The sequence below is a fragment of the Gopherus evgoodei genome, chromosome 1 (assembly GCF_007399415.2).
Source record: "Gopherus evgoodei ecotype Sinaloan lineage chromosome 1, rGopEvg1_v1.p, whole genome shotgun sequence".
Taxonomy (NCBI): domain Eukaryota; kingdom Metazoa; phylum Chordata; order Testudines; family Testudinidae; genus Gopherus; species Gopherus evgoodei.
Window position 1 is genome coordinate 28,797,126 of NC_044322.1, and position 15,935 is coordinate 28,813,060.

A 15,935-nucleotide genomic window follows, 5' to 3' on the forward strand; every position below is an offset into this window, starting at 1 on the left:
CGCATAAATGGAAAATTCACAGTGGAGACTGACACTCTATCATTAATTTGTACCTTTATATATGACATACACATTGCATACGTTCATATCAGTGCATGATCTTGAATATCAAGTGCACTGGAATTTAGACATGACAGGATGATGTATGGATGGAATGTCTGCTTTAAATCTTGATATCCCTGACCAGTTTAGATTTCAGTATTAAATTTAGTACTTCCCCATTTGGACATGCCCATATGTCCCAAAGAGAGCCAAAACACCAACAGGGTCCCTGTCATGATGCCTAGTGTGGAAAACCATTCCTGACCTCAAATTTAGGTGATTGGTTGAACATTGTGTAGTAACAATACTTGCTGTAGAAAAGATTGGTGCATATCTGAGTGATATTTGTATGTGCACTTTCAGAGCAATCCTAATATATGTTACATGGAAAGAAATGTGGTTATTTTATAAATAGCCTTCTCTTTCATATTGTAAACATTTATTAACATGACAATGAAGTTGCTGGTGGTAAATGGCTTCAGTATTTGTGTGAACGATGGCTATGAATGCCATCCCCAGCTTTTGAACAAGTTATCTTAAGATCAGTAGTTTCCACGTACCAAAGTGGAACTCTAGTTGTCTGCAGAGCACTTACTGGTGGTCTGCAGAAAGCCATCTCATCATATAGTCAGTTCATCCCTTACTGTTTACCCCAATAAACTGACAAAAAGCTAAAAATTTTTTTTTTAATTTTACTTTTCCAAGTGTATAGTTGCTCTGGTTGCTACAGTGAGGCTCTTCAGTTGTCAGTGGGAGGGAAAGTGATCCTCAAGACAATCACTTTTTCAAAATATGCTCCACATAAGGAAAAAAAATTGACAAGTCCTCATATTACTTAACACTCTGATCAGACAGTACAGACTATCAGTCTCTAATGATTTACTGATTAGCTGATTAATAGTCAATGCTTGGGGGAATTAACATTATACTAAATTACTTGATTCTGCGTGAGATTATAGACACAATTGTTTTTGTTTTGAAAGATTTTGAAGTCACATCTAAACATGAGAAAATAGAAAGTAAAAGAGATTGTGAACAGATACTTCAAAACACAAGGGGCCAGATTCTTACACCCTTAGTTCTTATAGTTCTTTTCACCACCATTGTTCCCAGTGGGATCCATGAGACTGTTTCTGGAGGAAGTGCTACTTACTAGAGTAAGGCTTTCAGAATCTGGCCTATAGAAAGCCAAGGAAAAACTGACTGAAGAAGCTTTTCTGCTAATAGTTTTGAATTATGCTTTTGCTGTGTGTTTTTTCTAATCTCTCAGTTTTAGATTTTGTCTACTGTAGCACAACGTTGTTGTGAAAACATGAGACTCTATCTAACTCTAGTTTTGTTTTGTCTCAGTCACATTGATCAAACAACAACATGGCAGGACCCTAGGAAGGCGATACTTTCACAGATGAACGTTACAGCCCCCACCAGTCCTCCAGTGCAACAGAACATAATGAATTCAGCATCAGGTAAGCAAAAAATGTATAAATATTTATATTTCCAAAAAAGGCATTACAGGTGCATAAATAACTCTTTTTTTGATAAAATTTCAACTTCTGCAAAAACAAAGTACAATTCCTCTCAATGACCCTGCCCCTACTAGTATCTTTCCACTAATTTAGAAACATTATTTTTCTTTCCTTTTTAAAATGTGAATGCATAAATCTTGATGCCTTAAGCAACTGGATAATGTGAGCTGAAGAGAGAATGAATTTGTGATATCAGCACAAATGTAATTTAATTTTTCTTGTGCTTTCTAAAATGGAGGATTCTAACATTTTAAAAGATGAGATGGTAAACTAAATCTTCCTCCTAAATATTAAATACATTGTTTATTTTCTTTTTCCCCTTGGAGGTGTGCTTGCAGATATTCTCCTAGCTTTTTGAATTTTGTTCTCCCGACCCTGCTGTTTTTGAAGATATCCGCACCCCAAAAAAAAAAAAGGGGGGGAAGTCCTTTAGGCAGAGGAAATGCAATGTTTTCCTCCTTCCATCTCAATTCCTAAGGTCCCATATCTTGGTGACCATTCATTTAGCTGATGGAGAACCAGATTTGGCTTCTCCTGGAGCTTGTCAACACAGCTTTTTCAGCTGTCTTGTGGGCATCACTAGAGAGCAATACAAGGTGTTCATTCCCCTGGGCTAAAATTCACTGTTTTCCAAGTGCTCCCTGGCCCTGCTACTCTAGGAAGCAAGTGAATCATCTTGGTCCCTTTGCTAATTTGTGACAGCTGTTGTGGTTTTCCTCATGTTTTGTCTGCTCCTTCCTCTCAGAGTCTAATTTTTCTTTTGTCTGCCTCTCCACCACCACCATGTCCTCAAGATCATTCTTGTGCCTCTTTGGTCCTCTGCATATAGATTCATATATTCCAAGATCAGAAGAGACCATTGTGATCTAATCTGACTTCCTAAATAACACAGTCCATTGAACTTCCCTAAAATAATTCCTAGAGTATATCTCTTAGAAAAACATCTAATCTTGATTTAAAAATTGTCAGTGATGGAGAATTAATCACAATCCTTGGTAAATTGTTCCAGTGGTTATTTATACTCTCTGTTAAAAATGTGTGCTTTATTTCCAGTCTGAATTTGTCTAGGTTCAACTTCCAGCCATCAGATCATGTTTTACTTTTCTCTGCTAGATTGAAGAGTCCATTATTGAATATATGGTCCCTATGTAGATACTTACAGACTATAATCATCACTTCTTAACCTTCTTTTTGTTATGCTAAATAGGTTGAGCTCCTTGAGTCTATCGCAGTAAGATATGTTTTCTAATCCTTTAATCATTCTTGTGGCTATTCTCTGAACCTTCTCCAATTTATCAACATCCTTCTTGAATTACGGGTACCAGAACTGCATACACTATTCCAGTAGCAGTCACACCAGTGCCAAATAGAGGTAAAATATCCTCTCTTCTGCTTGAGATTCCCCTGTTTAGATGAGCCTGCATCTGGTTCTTTGTTTAGACAAGTTTGTATCTGTGTTATACTGCTGCTTACACACTACAGACAACAGCAAAAGATTAACAGGCATGAGATGAGATTGAGCAGTTTGTGGCTGTGACTTTTGAAGGTGAGGCAAGTCAAGCCATTGTCCTGACTTACTGCCAGCTAGGGATGGATAGCACTCTTGAGTTCAGTTGGAGTTCCCCCATCCCTGAAACAAGTGAAGAGATCTTGGATGGATTTAAGGAGGTCATGGCTCAGTGCAGTTAAAAATCCCAGGATTTCTCTTATCTGAAAAGATAATCTAACTTAGCCATGACTTTTCCATTAATGTATAGAATGTGTGATGGGAAAGCTACAGACATGATTCCCCTGCAGGATTCTTTACCCGGAGACTTCGGAGGAATAGGGAATGGGAGAAATGAGGCATTCCCACTGTTGCAACCCTGATTTATCTATCTCTCTGCTTATACCAGAGAACTAAATTTCACTCCTGAACTATGCTGTTCTGTATTCTAAGGTGTTTTAAAAGACTCTCATTTCACCTTATTGCAGAGATTGAGAGGAAGAAAACGTTTATATTTAGTGAAGTGGCACACAATGCAAACTTAGAATAAATTTTAAAACTGACCTTTCTCTTTCTTACCCCCACCCCCATCCCCACCATGATGAGCGTTAGCAAAAATTGTTTAACTCAATATTTATTAAAGGGCTAGGGGCAATCTATCAGGTCTCTGTAATGTAGGCAGTCCGTAAACACACTCGGACACTTCTCAAGAAGAACTGATAAAATTCAAAACCAAATGAGCAAAATGCAGGTTAGTGACCAAAGGAAGTTAGCCAGGGGCCTTAGTTAGTCGATCTTGCTGTGGACACCATAGAGGGAAACTAAAATAGATATGTGAGTTGTGCTGTTTAATACTTCTGGAGAAATAACATTGTTTAATGCAAGTCCATGAATAACATAGTCTGTTTTTTTTTAAAATAGGACTTTCTGCATTGTAGATCAGTCTAGTAATTTCTGCCCTCAAAAATCAAATTTCGATCATCTCTGTAAAGAAACTATGTAAGAATTAACACAGAGTTCTTTGTCATATTTTTGTCTGGTCTAACTATTGCGCTTAGAAAATGAGATGCCAAGTAAACACTTCAGATGACATAATTTTTTTATTTAACCCTTTTAATTCACTTGGAGAGTTGATAGTTCCAAAATTTGCTTGTGTTTAACAAAAGTACGTTGTGAGAGAATTGAATTCTAGGACTGCATTCATGGTAAATTGATGCTACTGCTGACAGCCCAGTTTGATTTAATGTACCTAATGTTTTAGAATTGATTTTTTTTTTTTTAAACTAAGGCTTTCATATTTTGCCACGTATACATGGTTCTATTACTTTGTTGCTGAGTTTGATAATTAATGCTTTCTTAAATGTCTGACTAAAGAGTGCGGGAAGTGAAAGGATGAAATGGGCAACTGTTAAGTATCTTCCCTTGGGAGGGGCAAGGATTGTTTTTCTATGTTAGTACAGGACAATGGGACCTCAAGCTTTTTGGTTGCTACCATAATATAAATATTTACTATTACTAGTAGTAATGATCTTTAAAGTTTTCTTAAGTTTCCTAATTTGAATAGTTATCCTCAGGAGTTGGTTTGTAAGGGTGGAAAGTAAAGTTTATTAATGCCTTGATGCCAAAAGTTGGGATTTGCTGACATGAATATTGTTACTGGCAGTGAAATGTGATCTAATGCTTCTTGTTCCAGAGATCTCAGTATCCTTAAAAAAAATATTTAGGCAGATGGCTGTACTCTTCCTGATTTGAGCTTGCTCCACGTAACCTGCCTAAATTTCTTGAACCATACCGATGGGAAAGGATGTTGCAGTATTATAGACAAAATAATCTATTTAATCTTCCTGTGTCAATTTGGACTAAATGAAGTAATTGAAATTTCCTCACCTCATCAACAATGGGAAGAAACAACTTGTTTTTGTATGTGGTCTATTTACTAGTAGAGATTGGGCTTCATATTTGTTTTGGGACTTCTCTGCTGTACCACTGAAAGCCAAACAGATTGAGAGTTCTACCGCAGATGTTCTCAACCTTTTTCTTTCTGAAGCCTCCAACCCCTCTAACACGCTATAAAAACTCCACGGCCCACCTGTGCTATAACTGATTTTCTGCATATAAAAGCCAGGGCTGGCATTAAGGGATAACCAGCTGGGCAATTGCTTGGGTTCCCATACCACAGGGACCCCTGCAAAGCTACATTGCTCAGGCTTCAGCCCCAGCCCCAGGTGTTGGGGCTCAGGGCCCTGGGCTTCAGCCCCATGCAGTGGGGCTTTGGCTTTCTACCCTGGGCCCCAGCAAGTCTAACACTGGCCCTGCTTGGTGGCCCCTGAATCCTGCTCAAGACCCCCCAGGGGGCTCTGGACCCCTGGTTGAGAACCACTGTTTTACAGGAAAAGCTGCATAGCTTTGGCTAGTCTCTTATTAAAATGATATAAGGTGCTTAGGTACCTTAGTGAGATACAGATATAAATTTCAAAATAAAAATATCCATGTCTGTTTCCTATGCTATCACAATTGATAGAACTGGTGTGGAAGATTTTGCACAAAGGAAGTGTACAAGTAACGTAATTGTATCCTTTGAATCATTAATTTTACCCATCAGGCTGCTCGATTTGCCCTCTTCAGCCAGCATGTAGAGATGTTACAAATGTAACTTGGCAATAGATTTTTATTTTAATGCTGTCCATCCTTTTGCCTTCTGTTCCCACTCTCCCCCAACGAATTAATTTTCTTTAGTGGTATTTGGTAGAAATTAGATCAGAATTTAGCAAGAAAATGGCCATGAGAGAGAGGCGGACAGAAGCAAATACACAGTTTATAGCTCCTTGTGGGTAATATAGCGGAAAATGAACCAGGGCCCTGTGGAGGGTGTAAATTTCAACTACCTTATCTTGAGGATTCCTGCTCATTTTTAGTTTCAAATTTACCTTTTCGCTCTACAGTTCATGATATTGTGTACACTGCTTTTGTAAACACTGGATATTCTATGTGCTTATCAGGAAACTTAAGAAGAAAGTGTGTAAGAGATCATCATACACTGCACTACATTTATTTAGAGGTGTGCTTCTCTTTTGGGGAACTTTTCATGAAATTTAGCCATGTCAGGTTTACGACTCTGGTGAGAGTCTCATGATAGAAAATTGAGATTTGAAAAGTAGTAGGGGTAAGGGAAGAACGGTACCTGCAACCTGCAATGTGTTTTGCTTTTTCTCATGTAACAATAAAGGTGAAGGATGTACAAAGTTATTCCATGTGCATATTTTTAGACTCTGCTTCCCATGTAGTGTTGGACGTCTTGGTGGAGTTGGATCATTTGATATTACAAAGCACCTAAAAGTTCTTGGTTGATAGGATCACATAGTTGGCTGGCTGATGGTTATAGATAGTTATACAGAGAAACTATTCCTCTGTCACCCTTGTGAATTGCTCTGAAATTTTTATTTAAAAATAAACCTTTAAGGTATTTTATAATACCACTATCTGGATTAGCTGATTTTTACTACTAGCGTTTAGCTGTTGCTTTAGATTGACAGTTTGTTGAATTATGGACTGTTAGGTCTTAATTACATAATTGTTATCAAGTTGGCAGATGTAAGTATTTATGTATATACTTCTACTTGCTGTATGTAGAAATGTCTTGTTCCTTTTCTGCCCTATCTCCGTCTCTCTCTAAAAATTGGACGCAAGATTTGCTCAGTATACATTAATGAAACTTGTTTGATATACCTTCTGTCCTCTTCTTTTTTTTCCGCCCCTTCTTTTGTCTGGCAACTACATGTTCTGTGTTTCCTTAATTTATAGTCTGTTATTCAGGGCAGGGACAGAATTTAAAAAAAAACAACAAAAAAACCCCCTTTGAAATACCATGTATTCATGCCCAGTTATGGCATGATATATTTAGTTATAAAGACACATTTTCTCAGTACGCTCTGTAAAGGATAACTTGTGTTTGGAATTGGAATCTAGTTTTTTGAAAATTTTGTCCAGATAGTGTCAAAGTTAACAAAGATGAATAGAACAGGAAGAAGGCCATTTCCATTGCGGTAGGATATTATTTGCATTGGGAAGGTGTTTGTGATCAAACATTTTATATTGGATAAAGCAATCATTGAAATTGCTTATACTCTGTCTAAATGTGAAAAGAAATAATATGTACTCTCTGCAGTACACTTCTGGATGAGAAGTTCAAAAACACTCTGCTCCCATTTAAGTCAATGGGACTTCTATAATTATATAGGAAATATGCCTGACACCTTCAGCTCTTCTGTCTGTCCCGTGTGTGTGTGTGTCTGCTGCTCTACCTCTACTCCACTCTTTGAGTTTTCCACCTGGTGAGTGGGTCAATATTCCCTCTACTATTGCTCAGTCAGCTGCTCAATGAAAGTGACATGCTTCAATTTAGTTTCACGTTTGTTCAGAAAACTAAACAGCAATGAAAGCAGATAGGAGTCTGGTTAGTTTTCGCTCTGCAGTGTGGCAAAGCTATGAGCAACGGCAGAGACATGGGAGCTCTTTTACAGACTCAAGAAGAAAGCACTGTAGCAGACAGTGCTAGCAGCGGTTTTGTTTTCTGCAGAAGCTGATGGCACTTCCCAAGGAAGGTTTCCTACTCTACAACCAAGTGAGCAGGCACATTTTTTTTCAAACCCTGTTCACAGATATCCTGTTAATCTAGAAATGAAATTCTAGAATGCTCATGACTCCCTTGGTCTGGGACTAACAGGCTGATTTTCACACTCTTGTCCAGACATGCAGATGGACTGCCATCTGTTGGAGTTTTGCTTCCAAGATATCTTACTGTTAGGAACTACCTGCTTCCAAACACTTAAGTGCAGTAGAACATTTGTGTTACATCCACTAGGATGTGGATTTATCTGATCTTCATCATAGTCATCTAAATTTGAATTGTTTTTCCTGTCTAGCTGCCATCTCCTAGCTCTGGGACTAGGGGATGGGTGAGATTATCCTTTTCTGGAATCTGGTTTCATGGGGATGCATGGATTAAGAGGTGACTGGTGTGGAGAAAGTAAATAAGGAAGTGTTATTTACTTCTTCTCACAACACAAGAATTGGGGTCACTGAATGAAATTAATAGGCAGCAGTTTTAAAACCAATGAAAGGAAGTGTTTCTTCACACAGCGCACAATCAACTTGTGGAACTCTTTGCCAGAGGAAGTTGTGAAGGCCAAGACTATAACAGAGTTCAAAAAAGAACTAGATAAATTCATGGAGGATGGATCCATCAGTGGCTGTTATCCAGGATGGGCAGGGATGGTGTCTGTAGCCTGTTTGCCAGAAGCTGGGAATGGGACACAGGGTATGGATCACTTGATGATTACCTATTCTGTTCATTCCTTTTGGGGCACCTGGCATTGGCCACTGTCAGAAGACAAGATACTGGGCTAGATGGACCTTTGGTCTGACCCAGATGGCCATTCTTAAAGTCTTATGTTCTTATGGTCTTAGATGTGGAGAGAGCAAGGTTGGTCTAGTGGTGATGGTGTTAGTCTGGGACTCGATACCTGTTTCCAGTTCTCTGTACTGCTACAGACTTCTTATGTGATCTGATTCTAGCAGATAGTTTAATTCCTTGGACTTCAGAAATCTGGGGCACAAATCCCATTAATGGTTGACATGGGTATTTTCACATCTGTAAACGGTTTTTGGAAGTGGCCCACCGCCACCAGTAACTCATGAGGAAGACTGAGTAGCTTTCTATTAATTATATAGTTACTTGATTTACTCATTTTGTGTATACAACTAGTTGCTGAGGTCAGACTGTGTTTGGGGCAGGTTTCTTCTGAAAGGAGGCCATCTTGGAGCCATAACCCCAGTAGTGGAACAGTCCAGAGAAGCAGAGCCCTGATAACTGGCAGATATCCTCTTTATATCTGTGCACCGTGTTTGTGGATTGCAGATGGATGCAGCTCCAAATTTTATATCTAAATCTTGAAAATCTGCATATCTGCCGATATCCATGCAGGATCCTACAGAGAAGGAGGTGCAGAGCAGCCAGTTGGCACCAGAATGGAGAAATTTTACGCAGAAACACAGTTCAAATGAAAGCTGCTTGGGTCAGGGGCTGTTCCTATGTATTTGAACAGCAACTAGCACAATGCAGGCCTGATCCTGACTGAGGCCTATGAGTGCAAATACATGTTAATTTATTCTTTAAAAATTCTCAAGAAAAGTTCTCCTAAAATTAAGCAAAAATCTGTTTTCCCCCAGACGACGAGCCACAGAGGACCATGGCGGCAGACAAGCATCCGCTGAAATGCTGCTGAAATTCTGGATGACGCTGTTTGTCAGCGGCAACCAGCATCATCAAGAGGTATCACTGCCGAAATTCCGCGGCATTTCGGCAGATGCTTGTCCACTGGCCAGTATGTGGGTGCACTTAGATGCCCTGGCGGGCGCCATGGCACCCACAGGCACCGCGTTGAGGACCCCTGGTTTAGAGTGATCATGTGTACATACCAGTCAGGTCTGTACTATATAGGACTTCTAAAAACATAGCCAAATGCTTACCAGCCAACCTTTGTATATTGTTCTTATTGGCATTTTATTTCATGTTAGATTGAAGAAGAGGGGGAGAAAAGCCTGATGCCTGTTGGAGGAAGTTCTGTGTAATTTTATCTTTCTTCTTGAAATTTGTGGCAGAGGCACCAAGAACCTTGTTTAGGCACCCCTTCTTATTGTTTAAATCCAAAGAAATAAGGATGGTGTTCTTTCAAGTATCTAAATCACTTACACACTTCCAGAAGTCCCACCCTAAGTTAAATAAATGTATGTCCCAACAAAGGCAGAAGACGACATAGTCCCACCTCAAAGAGCCTATAGTCTAACTAAAGAAAATACAGGGGGATGATTGGTAGGGAGGACGGGGACGACATGATAAACTATAGATGAGAACCCGTAGCGTTCAGGAGCAGTGTTTCAGTGGCAACTCTCCAACCCATATCTTGCATGTCATTTGGTAGCCAAAGGGCCAGAGAAGACCATCGTTTCCTTATTCAGGCATAGCCCTTGGAGTCTGCTACAGGGGAGATTTTGAGATAACATGCACAGGCCTACCTGCTGGGAGTGGGATGTAGCATGACCCTTCCTGTCTCCTTCAGACTCTGTGCATTTGTGTTTCTTATTTATTTGCTCTTCCTCCACTTTCTCATCACTTTTTCTCTCCTTCCTTCCCTGTAGTATCATGCCTTGCATCTGCTGCGGCCTATAGCACTTAAGCAGCGGTGGGGGATGATTCCGGTAAATTTTGCTCTGCTGCCTTATGTTGGAGGAGCAGCAAAATAAAACTTCAGAAGAATCATGTCAGTTTCGTGCTGCTGCTGAGCCTTACTTACCAGACAAACTTTCACCATTAGAGGGGGAGAATTACTTCCTACCCTGATACAATTTCAAGTGCTCATACTGGTTTCATTCTGGCAGGCTTGACTTATTGCTGGTTTTGTATTTTAAAATTCCTTTACCCCGAATGGACCCTAGCAAAGGAATAAGTGCCAAAACATATTAAAAGACAAACTCCAGATTTTTAATAAAATGGCATAAATGCTTTATAATCTCATTTGTATGATTTCCTCATAACCCCTTTTCTGCCCTCCTCCCAGGACTGTTAGACATGCGCTTGAAACTATTTGTTTCATGTACTGTTTTACATGTAAAATGTTGGGATTTTTTTTTAATTTAGATCTATTTTTGAGCTGGAGCAAACAAGAGCCTACTATGAATTCCTTCCTTCTATATTGCAGGCCCACTCCCTGATGGATGGGAACAAGCCATGACCCAGGATGGAGAAATTTACTACATAAACCATAAGAACAAGACCACATCTTGGCTAGACCCAAGGCTTGACCCACGCTTTGGTAAAAGTTCATCTCACTTAAGAATTTTTTTTTATTCACTTTAGTTTCAGTTCACTTTAGACATTTTCACTTTGCAGGCACATTTTGGAATATTTTTAGCAGTAAGATAAAATACTTTGATTTGAATCGCATACACCTTAATTACATCCTTTAAAAAATAAGTATAAATTCATATTCTCTCTGTCACCTAAATTTTTGATGCCAGGGATCAGGACTTCACTAGTTGCTTCATAGGGTTACCAATTTTTGTGGCATCCAGGAATTACTTTGTCAGAATAAAGCATTTGATCCAGGCTCTCTGTTCTCCCACAGTTGCAAATCTTTTACCAGCTAAAATGATGCTTCCCAAAGAAATATTTACTTTCCTTTATGATATCCTAACGAACGTATTAATAATAATCATGCTGTCAAAATCCATTTGAATCACACACCAGCTTATAATTCCAGCTTGCTACAGTGATGATCATGAGAAAGCTGTCCGTTTTTAAACAATATTGAGAGAAATATGTGATAGTGTTGCTTGTATCAAAATCTTATTTGAGGCATGGAAAATACTCATCGGTTACTATTTTAGTAAAAATAGAATTATTAAAATCTTTTTAAATTAGAGGAACTAATCTTTCACTTTTTTTGGTAATGTTAATTTTCAGGCAAACAACAAGAGAATGTTATAAACTTTTCAACCTTTTTAGGCTGTGTACCACTTTCCAAATAATATAGTCTACCACACATCTCCATCTGAGATAGGGTCATAATATACCTATGAAAATGGTGGGGGGCAGGTGGGGGAGAGGAGGAAGTCTGTAAGGGATAATATTATGCGTCGTCTGCCATTACAGGATTTTTCTCATGTACCCCCGATAAGAGCTCATGTACCTCAGTTGAAAACCGTTGCAATAATGGGATATAGCTAGAATACAGTGGATTGTGGAAATCTCAGATATTGTTTAGCTGCATCATATAAACGGTCATTGAGCCGTACAGAATTTTAATAATTTTCTCAGGTCATGTTTTAGAATTAAGGTATTTTGGGTATTTTGTTTTGTTTTGTTTCCGATACGAAGTCATGATACTTGACAAAAAGTCTGCCAGCTTTAATAGGTACATTAGCTTTTCCTTGATTTGTTAGCCAGATAATTCACTATTTTCAGTTCCTTTGGGTGGATTTGTGAGGTATTTTTTCAGAGCTATGGAAAAACCTGTATAAAAAAGAGAGCAGATTTTGTGGTTTTCAAGCTTTAGTCTTGGACTCAGTGCATCTAAATGAAAACAGTGTGCAGATCACTGAGTAGGTCAGGCTGAGGGGATACAAAGCCTTTGAAGCTTTACAGGGGTTGACCTAACAACAACTGTGGGCCCCTTTTGGGAGAGTCATTAACTCCATGACTGCCATATAAACAGTATTGTGGAAAACTCAAACTCAGCAGTTCACTTTTATTTTAAAATGGCTGCTAGAAATTTCAGCTGCTATTCTCAACTTTGTAGTCATAAATGTTTAAATATCTGTCCTTATGAAAACCACAGAATTATCACAATTTGTTTATAAGCTGCTGACTAGCTTGTAAACTGGTTGAACCACTGTGCAACCTGAGTCAAAGGTGGGGCATATATGGGAGGCTGTCATCTTTGGCAGATCTGTCCATATTGCCCTTAATACTAGCCTTCTGAGTTGTCCTATTTGTGTGTTGCAAAAGCAGTGTATTAGTCATTTAAACTTCAGAATCTACTTAATATATGAATAGTAATCTGTGGTTGAAACAGGAAGTAAAGTAATTTAGAAAAATAGTGTTGCCTTTTACTATGAAAAGAGGGATGCCAATTATGTTTACTTAAGTAATCACTCAGGAAATTTATTTTGCTCTTCTTCCATGTATTGTTTTACAGTTTTGAATTATAAGAGCTTGGGTCAGCCAGCTAGAATTAAAAAAGAGAAAATGTTTTTAGGTAAGATGTATTTAATTTCTAAGTACTAATTTCAACTCCCGTAAATAGTACTGTCTCAGTAGAAGGATGGAACTACTTGTCTTGAGCATACTGAAGTTCCATAAAATGTTAAGGCTGTAGCAGTTAAACTGAAAAAGGACAGAAATGTCCAAAAGATTGCATAAGGGTTTCTTACTGCATAGTTTCCCTTTTTGGGCCCACTGTGTGTGTGTATCCCAGACAGGATTGAGTATGTGCCAAGACTTTTTATTTTGTGGTTAGACTTTTAATCTGTTCCAGACCTTTTCAGTCAAAGAGCTCAAGTGTAACTGAAGGGGGCAGGGAAGGTGGGGTGGGGGACACCAAAAACCCATGTGAGCTCCTCTGATCTAGAGTGACGGCAAATAGAGACAAGCTGCTAGCTGCTGTTGAGCTTGAAGGAGTTTTCCTTGAAATGTGTACAACTTCACATTCTATTGTGGTTTTATGTTTTTATCATCTGTGCCAAGAAAGTATAAAATCTTATTTTTGTTCCCTTTTCTGATATGACCTCCTCCAGGCTACTCCAGCAGTGTACTTACTATAGTTTTGTTAGTGTCAAGGTAGGTGAGGTAATATCTATTATTGGACAACTTCAACTGGTGAGAGAGACAAGTTTTTGAGCTTACACAGAGCTCTTCTTCAGCTCATAATTTTGTTGACAGAGTTAATTTACTGTGCCTGATGTTTTATTTTACTTTGTCGTTTGCAGATCTTCAGTAAATGTGTGCTGATTTGATTGATCAAATTTGATTGAGTCAAAAGCTTACCTTTCAGTGATTAGTAGGAGTTGAAAATAGTGTTTATTTCTGAGACTGCCATGCCCTTTTGTAGCCTGATTCTTTCCACTAAAGGGCTTGGTTTCCATTCATTGTTGTTGGTTTATATTCATTTTTGGCACTTGAAACAAGCTACTCTAGATAAATTCATCTTCAGATCCCTAAACATAAGGGGAAATTTCACTGTAATGGCAATTTTCTATTGACATCACTTTTTTTTTTTAAAGTAACAACAGTAAAGAGGCATTTAGTTCACTTTCTTGATGTTGCCTCTGCAGATCCCTCACTGCATGAGCTGCAGAACACATAAGGTAGTATGTGCAGGCCTGCCTCTCAGTTTCGGTGTTGTGGGAAAGATGCCATGAAAGACACTAGCTGTTGCAGAATTCCTCTCTTCTATCAGCTACTGTGCTCAGGAAGTTGATCCCCATTTCCCTATTTTGCTTTGTCCTCATCAGTTTGAAGTTTTGTTAATACACCTCTATCCCGATTAGAACGTGACCCGATATAACACAGTAAAGCAGCAGGGAGCCCCGGACCCTTTAAATCACTGCCCGAGCCCCGTTGCCAGAGCTCCAGCTGTGATTTAAAAGGCCTGGGGCCTTGGCCGCTGTGGGGAACCCTAGACCCTTTAAATCCCCACCCGAGTCCCTCTGCCAGAGCTCTGACAGTGGTTTAAAGGGACCAGGGTTCCCCACAGCAGCTGGAGCACTGGGCCCTTTAAATCCCCACTGGGGCTCTGGCAGCCAGGCTTGGATGGGGATTTCAAGGGCCCGGCGTTCTGGCCACAGGGGCTGGAGCACCGGGCCCTTTAAATCCCTACCAGAGCAGGACTCAGGCTCGGGCGGTGATTTAAAGGGCTAGAGGCTCCAGTCGCTGCCAGAGCTCTGGTGGCGATTTAAAGGGCCTGGGGCTCCCCGCAGCAGCTGGAGCACTGGGCCCTTTAAATCACCGCTGGGGAAGCCAGTCCAGTCCATCACGGCATATCAGCTCTTGCCGATACACGATACCAGACCAAATCTGATATAATGCGGTCTCACCTATAAGGTGGTGAAATTTTTTTGGCTCCCGGGTACCACGTTATATCTGGGTAGAGGTGTAGTTAAGTAAGATGTGGTTTTGTTGGTGGTGTTTTCAGTTACTGCTTTTATTCAAGAGTTCATAGGGATCTTGTCCAAGTTGCCTTGCAACTTTGTTTCTGGCACAGCTGAGCAGGAGTGGAGGATAGGCTTGAAAACCCATCTCAAACAAAAAGTCCTACTGTCCAAAGTGTTTGGGCAAGGGGTATTCATCCTGTGGCTTTGAGACTTGCACTGTGTTCATGCCTCATGCCAGCCTGGAAAGAAGCATAGTTTGAGAGCAGCCTGCAGAGGCAAATGGATTGAAGAGAAATTACCTTGAAACAATACCCCAAGCCTGAGTGGGTCAGTTCTGAAATCTAAAGGCTCCAAATGCAAGAGAAGAACCTTGGCTATGACACTGGAGTGTCTGAGACTCTGGTATAAGGTCTTTTAACTGTTGGATTTGAGGTGTTCAGATCCATCACTGTGACAAAATGCTGTTGTCTGGACTTGGATCTTAGTCCTCAAAGCCGGTGTCCACAGCTATGGAGGGAAGGGTCTCGCCATGCCCCATCACAGGCAGTCATTTCAGATTAGGCATGGCCAAAGGAATTGGGCCTTCCTCAGACCTGGAACAGTAGGACCCTTTGCAGTAGTAAGGCACTTGGAACAGATTCACTGCACATACGCTTCTGTGGGGCCTCTGCACATGCACAGTGGGACTTGTAGAGTCAGTCTTCAGTCATGAGTCTTCCATTAGTGTCTCCTGCAGAAATGTCTTTCTGACAGAATAGTTGATACCTTGAATTTATGTTTCAAGACCTCTATTTTGAGGAAAATGGGAGGAGTTTGAGAAGATTATGACTGTATCTGAAGGGTATAGATCTTCTGATAATGATCCTCCTTGGTCTGACCATCCTACCTGTCTGTCTGTTGCTAGGCAGTTATAGGCTTTGTCTTGGATTTTGGCAATTTGAACTCCAGCTCCTCTTGTTTCATGTTCTTTTTCCAGAGGCTATTTCAGCAAAAGGGATACAGGATCAGGCTGACTACAGGTATAAATTGCTTTTTCCAAGTGTTCTAGACCACTGGAGGAGCTTTTTCTCTCACCATGAAAGGTCCCCAGATTCTGCATTACTAAGGGGGGATGACTGTTAAGAACAAGTTTCTCAGTCTTCACCATTACCTATGGATGGTTCTCCTCTGGG

General features: G+C 39.9%; 1 protein-coding gene across 8 annotated transcripts in view; it reads left to right on the forward strand.

Moving 5' to 3' along the window:
- YAP1 (Yes associated protein 1) overlaps positions 1 to 15,935 on the forward strand; it is a 150,972-nt gene that overhangs the window by 64,772 nt on the left and 70,265 nt on the right. For 4 of the 8 annotated variants that reach the window (XM_030560261.1, XM_030560271.1, XM_030560279.1 and 1 more), the window contains exons 3-4: positions 1,393 to 1,508; positions 10,812 to 10,925. In XM_030560261.1, coding sequence (XP_030416121.1) covers positions 1,393 to 1,508; positions 10,812 to 10,925 — 230 coding nt within the window. The remainder of the gene's footprint in view (positions 1 to 1,392; positions 1,509 to 10,811; positions 10,926 to 15,935) is intronic. The other 4 variants (XM_030560299.1, XM_030560318.1, XM_030560309.1 and 1 more) reach the window with 1 other exon arrangement.